At 42.1% G+C, this 10,597-nt stretch overlaps 1 protein-coding gene across 1 annotated transcript; it reads left to right on the top strand.

The window, feature by feature from the left end:
- The first annotated feature begins 5,809 nt into the window (after window positions 1–5,809).
- Window positions 5,810–6,913, top strand: LOC116396873 (guanylate cyclase activator 2B-like). Its single transcript, XM_031871803.1, has 3 exons — window positions 5,810–5,960; window positions 6,150–6,342; window positions 6,462–6,913. The coding sequence occupies exons 1-3, from the start codon at window positions 5,886–5,888 to the stop codon at window positions 6,518–6,520; spliced, it is 327 nt and encodes a 108-aa protein (XP_031727663.1). The 5' UTR covers window positions 5,810–5,885; the 3' UTR covers window positions 6,521–6,913.
- Window positions 6,914–10,597: the final 3,684 nt, after the last annotated feature.

Genomic DNA, 10,597 nt, shown 5'->3' with positions numbered 1-10,597 from the left:
GCTGAGCAGGACACTCGATCGAGATAATAAGCTACTTCACGGCTCTGATTGCTTTGTGCAAGGCATATACACAACTCTTTATTTAAATTCCCACAACAGATAAGATAACACCAACGCCCACTTTAAATCTAAACAGATCTGCAAGGTGTCCAATTCCGTCACTTCCGTGTTTGTGTGGGAGTTTTGTTTTAGTCTTGTGTCATTAGCTTTGTGTATCACGTGTATCATTTGAAACAAAGTGATCTGACTGTGGATATTTCCTGTATGTTTGTGATTTCTAAAGTTCCCAAACTTCTTTAACTTTAATTTAAAATGAAGCAATCCAAAACTGCTTGTAACCAGTTCAACCAAAGAGTAAATATTTTGCCTGTTTTAATGGAATACTTTAAATCAAGTATCAAGTCATTTTCATTAACAATTAGAGTTTCATTAATCATTTTGTGACCTCTCAGGTTCATCACGCTCAACTGAGATAAGAAACCACAGGACTACGTCTACCGTCAAACATTAAATTGAAACTATTTGTTATTGAAATGTGGGCGTGGCATACAGTCTTATTGTAACTTTCATTATATTTCAAAGAAGTCACAATAACTTGTTATTATTAAGTAGTTGGCTGGAAAGGCATTGAAATTATGAAGTAAGTCCCATATATTTTCTTTATAAGAAGAAAGTGCAAAGCCTCAGTCTCTGTTCTATTGATATTGTTTTCACTCACATGTATATTTGAGTTTAAGGTGCTGGGAACATGGGTCGCAGATACAACACTAACCAGCATGACGTCCAGCCTGTGGGGAAAATAAACAACGCTGATTTATTGTCGAGGTATATATCGGCCGGGTGTGTAAATCTGACGATCTTGATAAATCCCCACAGCTTTAGTCTGCAGGTGCTGGATGAGTCATCTGTTTTAATTTATGGCTTCGTAGTGAAGCCGCCACTGTTAGGGTGTAAACTACAGCGTGAGACTAATCATCCCTAAAGAGACCCTCCATAACACCATACATTTCTTTACGCCGTGACCAGACTGTAAAGCAATGTGGATATGAACGACGGGTCGGGGAAATCTATAAATTCTTGATCCAAATTATGCAGTAATAACAAAGATGTTTTTGGACTTTTCATGTGACAAATCAGTTTGTGTCTTCCTTTAATTCCTTGAATCCCAAAATGCGTACTGTAAGTGTTGTGTTGTGTGACCTACGTGTGCAGCCCACCCAGTCGTGTTCCTTGCACTGTGTCGGCAAATGTACTCCAATAAAATGATAACGGTTAGAAATAACAGGTGATAAGCAGTAAACAATAACACGGAAAATTACAAGATATTAGTGTTTAACATCAGATGTATGTAGCAGCCTTTGGTACTTGCTGTCGTGTCCCTTTTCACAGCAGCCACATGTACGTGTCATTGCAGGGAAAACACAGGTTTAATTATGGCCCTGTGCAAATTTAGGTTGGCCAGGGCCCTGGTGGTGTGCATGCTGGCGCACTGGTATGGCTGTGGCACACAACATTGAATGAGACAATATATAATTTATTCAATTCAAAAGGGCCCATTGATTTTAGCTGTTGACTGGAGGGTTATTCAGATCACCTATTGTGCAGGGTGTCTAGAGTCTGGCTCCTAATTAAGAATTGAGAGCAGCTTTGTGCTTTTCCCCTCTTGACCAATCAGGGTGTGAAGACACCCTTTCTTTAGGGCTTTAGGGCTTATTGCCTTCTGGGTCTTATGCAGACCTCATCTCAACAGATAGCGGCAGCTAGAAGCACAGGTCTTTAGCACCTTTTGAGATTTCTTTGTCGTCGTTTGCTTTTCTGATTGAGGGTTATTTTGAGCACTCTGAAACCTATAGCTGCAGTGAATATTAACGAACACCCTTCCACAAGATTACCTGCATCAGGGCAGATCTTAGTACAATTTCTGCAAGAGTTTGTCCTTGCCTAACGATATCCACCTGCAGGTTATATTTGTACACATTTCCTTGTTATCGAAGAGGCATTTGTTTATCATTGATGAGGCAATTCAATTATGATTGAAGGGGCATTTCTTTCATTGAGAAAGTGCTGGTGTGAGATTTGTCTCTCAATGTAAGTATTTCTGTGTTAAATGTGCGGGAGCTGGTCCTCGTGCTTTTTCCCGATCAGCTGAATTCTGTGAAATCAACACCACTTAAAGATCGTTAGGATAAAAGGATGAGGAGGAGTTTTTGTCTTGTCGAACTAGTCACAAAACTATTCTGACATTTCTGTTTCTAGAATCCAGCCAAAAGTTAACTTCATTTTCATTTCTGGTGTTTTGACATTTCAGTGTATATTTGCTGTTTGAGAACAGCTCATTATCTCTTTATTTGCCGTGCTGTTACATAACGTGTTTGACACGGATGATTTGCTCAGTTTACAGCTCTAGACGTGACAGTCAAGTGTCTGTTTTACAAACCTCAGATAAGAAGAGGTCACAATAGGTTGTGGCACCTGAGTAATTTCATATAACTCACTTTTATGTGCTTGACGTTTAGGGATTCAAAGGCTCATGCAATAACTCAGATTTAATTTTGTACCTCCTAAATGTCAATTTTCATAAGGCAATATGTTTATAAAGGAATAGTTCCACATTGTAGAATATATGCTTTGTTTGCTATCTTCCCGAAGGTTATGTGAGAAAATAATTACCACTCTCATGTCTGTATGATTTACACAAAACTACAGCCAGCGGCTGGTTAGCTTAGCATAAAGGCTAGGTGAAGCAGCTAGTCTCTCTGCCCAAAGGTAGCAAAATATGGCTACCAGCCCCTCAAACACTCATTAATGTTGTATGTGAAGTGTTTTTATATTCCCCAGTTTCCAGTCTTTATGCTAAGCTAAGCTAACCAGCTGCTGTCTGCAGCTTCATATTTACCCTGGGGCGGTGGAAAGAGCACTTTGAGGAACTCCTAAACCCGACCAACATGTCCTCTGCAGAGGAGGCAGCGCCTGAGGACCTAGGTGGAGGCTCACCCATATCCCTGGCAGAAGTCGCTGAGGTAGTTAAAAAGCTCCTTGGTGGCAAGGCGCCGGGGGTGGATGAGATCCGCCCTGAGATGCTGAAGGCGCTGGACATGGTTGGGCTGTCCTGGCTGACACGCCTCTTCAATGTCGCATGGGGGTCGGGATCAGTGCCCATGGAATGGCAGACCGGGGTGGTGGTTCCCATCTTCAAAAAGGGGGACCGGAGAGTGTGCTCGAATTACCGGGGTATCACACTACTCAGCCTCCCGGGGAAGGCTTATGCCAGGGTGCTGGAAAGGAGGCTCCGACCGCTTGTCGAACCTCAGATTCAAGAGGAGCAATGCGGATTCCGTCCCGGCCGTGGAACAGTGGACCAGCTCTTTACCCTCGCAAGACTACTGGAGGGGTTCTGGGAGTTTGCCCAACCAGTCTACATGTGCTTTGTGGACTTGGAGAAGGCTTTCGACCAGGTCCCTCGGGGGGTCTTGTGGGGGGTGCTGTGGGAGTATGGGGTGCCGGACCCGTTACAACGGGCGATCCGGTCTCTGTACGACTGCAGTAGGAGCTGTGTCCGCATTCTCGGCAATAAGTCAGACACGTTCCCGGTGGGTGTTGGCCTCCGCCAGGGCTGCCCTTTGTCTCCGGTCCTGTTCGTGATTTTCATGGACAGGATATCTAGGCGCAGCCGGGGGGTGGAGAACGTCAGGTTCGGGGGTCTCGGGATCGCCTCTCTGCTGTTTGCAGATGATGTGGTCCTGTTAGCCTCCTCGGATCGTGACCTCCAGCATTCACTGGGGCGGTTTGCAGCCAAGTGTGAAGCGGCGGGGATGAGAGTTAGCACCTCCAACTCTGAGGCCATGGTTCTCTGCCGGAAACTGGTGGATTGCTCCCTCCAGGTGGGGACGGAGTGCCTACCTCAAGCGAAGGAGTTCAAGTATCTCGGGGTCTTGTTCACGAGTGAGGGTAAGATGGAGCGGGAGATTGACAGACGGATCGGTGCGGCTGCAGCAGTAAAGCAGGCGCTGCACCGGACCGTCTTGGTGAAGAGGGAGCTGAGCCAGAAGGCAAAGCTCTCAATTTACCACTCGGTCTACGTTCCTACCCTCACCTATGGTCACGAACTCTGGGTCGTGACTGAAAGGACAAGGTCGCGGCTACAAGCGGCCGAAATGAGTTTCCTCCGTAGGGTGGCCGGGCTCAGCCTTCGAGATAGGGTAAGGAGCTCGGTCATCAGGAGGGAGCTTGGAGTAGAGCCGCTACTCCTTCGCGTCGAAAGGAGTCAGCTGAGGTGGCTCGGGCATCTAATTAGGATGCCTCCTGGACGCCTCCCACTGGAGGTTTTCCAGGCACGTCCAACTGGGAAGAGACCCCGGGGAAGACCCAGAACACGCTGGAGAGATTACATCTCCCACCTGGCCTGGGAACACCTCGGGATCCCCCAGAATGAGCTGGAACATGTTGCCGGTGAGAGGGAGGTCTGGGTCGGCCTGCTTGACCTGCTGCCACCGCGACCCGACCCCGGATAAGCGGTGGAAAATGGATGGATGGAATTGATTATTTTCGCAGCCTCCCTCTGACCTTGAGAGGTATAGCGTTTAGCTAGTCCTTTCATTACTGGAGGGTCATAGTTTTAATTTCTGCAGTGTTATCGACCTCATAACTGAAGCTTTTTTTGCTAAAAGGACAACTCTTTAGCATTGAGGGGAATGTATCTATTGGTAATTGTGTTGTTTGTGATCTACAAACTTCTTTCCTAGCCCAGTTTCCTGACAGCTTTTTCTACACAGCCAGTGTCTTGTTGGCCTTAAAGCACAAAGGTAGCATACCAATGTCTTGCAAGTGTCCCCGATTATTAATTCAGATCTGGACAGACTCGAGGGCTTAATAAATAAATAAGATGAACTTTATGTATTCTGCAGCAGAGGCAGAAATAACTGTCAACTCATCCACCAGTTTTCAGTAAATACCATCTGAATATGGCAGACTACGAGCTAATGAGATCTCTGCCGCCCACTCACACGGGATACAATTATATTTGCATTTATATTTAATAGTTTCAGCCTAGTTTCCTTACTCAGAATGTAAGTTAGGCAAAACAGTATAAAATGTAACAGCATATATTTTCTGTAGTATACTGTACATATTCAAAAGAAAGAACTTTTGAATATGACATGATATTTCTATATGCATTGAAATACAGAGGACTGTCTCTTTGGAACAACCTGCTTCCATCACTGCAATCCAAATCTGCATTGTCGTTATTAAAAAAAACATCTGAAAAGGACTTGAATTAGCAAACGTTTTGTGTATCTTTTCATCCTTTTACCCTCCGGTCAAGTATGACTACTGATATCTAATGGGGAATGTCTTCATAAGCCATCTTCGGCTTCTAACCTCTAATGCTGTGTATAATGTCACAATATATAAAATCTTTAAAAGTATTTTTTGTATATGTGCAAATAAACAAAATCCCAAATGATCCACAGGTCTGTCAGACATGACACAAAGTTCAATCATTTGCATGGATGTGAGTAACAGGACTGTCTAACAATGGGCTGGTGTGGCTTCATCGTCATCAATGGAGCAAATGGTAACTGTTTAACCAACCAGAGTTGTGATCAATTCTGCAGAGTAAAACATCCATAACAATATTCTGATGAGGCCAAAGACTGATTTATGAGTTCCTCTTTTAGAGCCCTGTAAATCCCTATCACTACTAATTAACCCGTGAGAAAAATCTTTCTCCCATTTGGTCACATCACCGCCGAGCTGCGGGGCCAGAACCGTTTAAAAGGCAGCGTGTGGACGGAGAGAGAGCAGACACTGAGCTGAGCACCTGCTGAGCAACATCACAAGACAAACAAAGACGCTGCAAGACAAAACCGCTGTCGACTGTCACCATGAAGGCTGCTCTCGCCACCATCGCTGTCCTCATCCTGGCTCTCGGCTGCACCTCTGAGGCTGTGCAGGTTGAAGTGAGTGTTGACATTTCTGTGTGACTGACTGGCCTTGACAATGGCATTGTTCATGCAGACTGCATTCTGTACTCTCGTGGATGATTACAAACCACACTGTTGACTTCATTATTTGCATATTTAGCAAACTGGGCCTTTGGGTTTGATTGCAGCACTTTAATGGCAACATCTGCCTTTTTTTTTTCCAAGGAGAACGGATTGACTTTGTCTCTGGCAGCCGTCAAGAGGCTCCAGGAGCTGATGGAGAGCAGCGACGTGACAGGACAACAAAGCCCACGACTCAGGGCGAGCTCTGCGTCCGTCTGTGCCGACCCCATGCTGCCACAGGAGCTCCTGCCCCTCTGTAGGCAGAGGGCAGCATCCGCGTCCCTCGGCAGACTAGGTGAGACCGTTATATATGGAGCAGCGAGGCTTTGTGATGCAGTTTTTAAGTGCGTCGATCCATGCTCATCGAAGTACAGGTGATTCAACAGAGTCTTTCTCTTTGTGTCTTTATTTCAGCTTTGGTTCCCATGGACGTCTGTGAGATCTGCGCCTTTGCTGCCTGCACTGGCTGCTAAACAAATGCAGCCAGAAACATCTTGCCCAGCTTAAGACTTGTGATTCTTCTCCTCCCCCCTCAAAACTATATCAGGGACTTTCTCAAATGTTTGCCTGCAATGTTGAGATGATGACTTTATGTTCCCTGAACACAGAGGCTCTGACTCTGGCCCATTGGGTACTTTATACATTTTAAAGTTGCCGTTAGACATAAAACTACCCCAAACACAAATCAGACAAACTGAGGTATGTTGTTTTGTAAACTGTTAATTTGTTACCATACATTATAATTTTGGAATTGACACTGTTTGTTACATTTCTATCTTACCAAGCTTTGTACCGTACACATATTTAAAATAGAAGTTTCTTTTTTCCTCATGTTTCTTCTTTTTTATTACCATTGTTTTGAATAAAAAGCTTTCATTGATATATCAATCTGTACATTGTGCTGTTTCCTGCATATTCAAACACACTATTACTATCATTATTACTATTTGCATTTTATTGCCATTTGTAAAAAAAAACAAAAACGTTTTGTTTTCAAAAATATACTTAAAGCTGCTATTTTGGCCAATAGGGGGCTGAAATGAACCAAAGCTGACAGACACAAAGTCACAACCATCTGACCTTTATAGCTTATAATGTTCATTTTAACACATCCAGCAAACACAGAGCAACACTGGCCTTCATTTGGAGTCGAGTCTGTGGACACCTGGCAAATGTAAAGTCAATATTTACTGGCCTTTTAGCTCCATTTTGGTCTCCTCCTGGAAAACGTATAGTAGATGCTCAACTTTCCTTATAAGCTCCTCGGTCGCTAGTTTTTTCTCTCTTTGGTGTGTTGCTACAGTCGGCAGTTACATCAGAGTTTGTTTGCCAGAAATGGCTGTGTAAATGTGCTGTGTTCATTTGCATTCAAGCCTTCTTGCCTTCACGTCAGCCTCATATCTATTATGTCCATGTTCTATATGGTGAATAATTTATTCTGTGCATCTAATCTGACTCAGCCAAACTAGCTCACAATACAGGTGTACTAGGCATAGTGGATTCTCTGACACCTGCAATATTCTCACAGCCTTATGAGGGTATACTCATAAATGTAATTCTGAGTGTGCATATCTGAGGGATACGAATGTACGTGATGATGTATGCTACAGAACTTGCTATATAGTGCAGTATGTATGTGCAGCAATGCCTACAAGGTCAATTCTGGTACTTTTTGTTGATTTAAATGGGAAATAAAATGTAAAGAAATGTTGGAATTATACCTTTGTGCGAACAAGGGGATGCGTTAAATGTTGACGTATCTGAATCAAAGCTACGTTTCATAAATATATTTCATATCAGCCTCATCATGCTTGCAAAACACACAATGCCACGGGATTAACATTGTGAAACAATTCTATGCAACAAAACTACTTGGTTAAGATGATAAGAAATATGGCTTTTGTTCAAATCATAACGTAACAACACAACTATAGTGTGAATGCACAACTTTCTCATGCAACAAGCATAACAACGTTACGTTGCAACCGTAAATGTTTTGGTTTCACACACAAACAGCTGTCTGCTGGTTGAAAGCAGTGAGTTGACTTTCTTGCTTCTTATGTTATTATTACAACTTTCAATAATGTGATAATAACACGTAATATTAAATAACAGCAGCTCAATATACTATGTCACTTTCTCTGACCGGATGGAAAAAAAACTGTTGATACTCTGACTGTGAACAATTAGAATTAAAATGTATTTGACCAGTTTAAGGCAATAGAAAAAAATGACATTCAATTAAACAGACATTAAATAAAGTGAGGCAGTATCCTTCCTCTTGGAAGTAAAAAGAAGGATTTAAAATATAATGTAGACATGTGAGGAGATAGAAATTGTATTTATATATACCCACACACACATACATATGAGCAATTAAACAAATTGATTCAGATACAGAGAAAATATAGACCTTCCAGAGGCTTGTTGAAAATGTATTTTTGTGGGGTCGTATAACAACAGAAGCAGCTTCCCTGAGCTGTTGAAAGACGATTGGTTTTCTCTCAGTTCTGGATGATGGTGATGTCACAGTATCGACATTCCACTGCCTCTGAGTCTCTCGCTCATTGCAGGTGATAATAATAATAATATCCACCAGACATTACTGCATATGGTGCAGTTGGTTTGCCTCTCCTGTCTGAGCAACATAATAACCGCTGGTACTATTTATCTACAAAGCCCTTGTTGACCATATCTGCCATCCGAACACTAATGCACACAGTAACCAGTGAGTGCACCGCGAGCACAGAGCCTGTACTCCAACTCTGTGTTTACATCAGTTTTGGGGGGTTTTTCTGACTGAACTGTTTAAAGGGCGTTGCTGTGAAAGAATAGGCATGCTCAGTTAAATAAATAAATAGAATAAAAAATAACAAACAAGTAGGGAAGCACTCACATGAGGTTTAAAAACAATCTCAGATTCAGATTCATTAAGTAATGTTTCTCTTAAAGCATCAGTGAGCTTCAACTAATATTCCATGCACATCCCATTTAAAAAAAATATATCATTTTATTATTCTTTATGAAGACATACTGTGCAGATTGTCTTTCACCTTGTTACTTCAGAAGCAAAAAATCTACTTTTATTTCACTAAATTGTGTCACAAACTACACTGGATCTTTCCATTATTAACAATTTAAGAATTTAATTTATGTCCTGCACATCCTTGACTTGTCTAGTTTGGGAGTTGTAATGGTCCAGATAGTGCTTCCATTCTCTATTTTAACAATTTCCAGTATTTCACCAGTTCAGTATCTTCAACATGTTACCACTCAATACTTATCATGATTTTTCCCAGAAGCAACATAAATATATATGAACTAAAAGCTTCTCATTATGTATTTAAATGTCCTCTTGAACCTTCATAAGAGTTATATAATGTGTAATCAATAGAAATATTTTAGTCTTTATGGCTTTTCAAAATAATACTTACTAGTTACTTCATAGGTTTTCATTAACAGCCATTGTTTGTGTGTGTGTGTGTGCGTGACAGTGAGGGACATTTCTTTATCATATAGAGAGTATTGTGATCCAACAAGTCCCAAAATATACTTGAAAGTTAAAGGTCAGATATTATATAGGTTATTTATTCATATTTTGGTGGTCCAGTGGATCTTTGCATGCTTTTTTTCTTTTATGTCATCCATTGCCATAACGGTTCATTTCATCTCCTGTCTCTTGAGCTAGTTGCAGACAGTTTGGCCCAAAATACGAAACAAGCAAAGTCTGTCTCAAAGCTATAAAAACAATAAATACACAAGGAATCGGAAGCCTTGACTTCCTCTTTTATCTCAGCAGAGTAAAACAGAGTCTCTGAGTTCACAGAGTGATGATACAGACTGTGACTCACAATGACGTCACACGTTTGGCTCTTATCTGTTGTCCGACTGAGGTAAAGGGCAGCTCCTTCTCACCAAAGTTAACCGAAACATCTAACTCCTTAATTCGTTCATTTCAAACATTTGGAATAAGGGAGTCAGTGTGTGATATCATTTGAATTGGTGATACTGACTGTTTGAGCATTTCACGGGTTTATTAAATGTTTGCATTAAGGTGTGTTTTTCCCGACACATAAAAATGCCATTTGTTTCTTGAAAGCGTCCTAATTTGCAACTATCACAGCCATGCAAACAAGTGACCTCGATGGGACAGCTTTGTACATATATGGCTGCTTCCTTATCAGACAGCTCTGTGACAAATATCTGTGGGAGAGAGACAAGGGGTGAGATTTATTAGGTGGCCCTGAGGCATCGTATGCGTTAGTGTGACACCCAAAGTCAATAGCAACATATTGCGCTGACGGAGTAATCGCCAGAAATAGAGGTTATAAACAAATTTAGAGGATAGTGGTTATAAACTAAAAAAGAGGATCCAAAGTGCTTGCAGTGCGCAAACCTTTGGTTTATCTTTGTCTGGTAAGTTCTCCCCCCCCCCTACCTTTACTAACCTCACCCTGCCAGTTGTTTGTGTTAATAAATCACTCACTAACCTGTCCTGACGCCTTTATAAGAGGCAGAGCCGACGCACAGCGACCACAGAAGAAACTCTC

The sequence above is a fragment of the Anarrhichthys ocellatus genome, unplaced genomic scaffold (genome assembly GCF_004355925.1).
Source record: "Anarrhichthys ocellatus isolate YVR2014 unplaced genomic scaffold, GSC_Weel_1.0 scaffold60, whole genome shotgun sequence".
Taxonomy (NCBI): Eukaryota; Metazoa; Chordata; class Actinopteri; order Perciformes; family Anarhichadidae; genus Anarrhichthys; species Anarrhichthys ocellatus.
The sequence above is the reverse complement of the archived record's forward strand: the minus strand, read 5'-3'. Positions and strand labels throughout refer to the sequence as shown.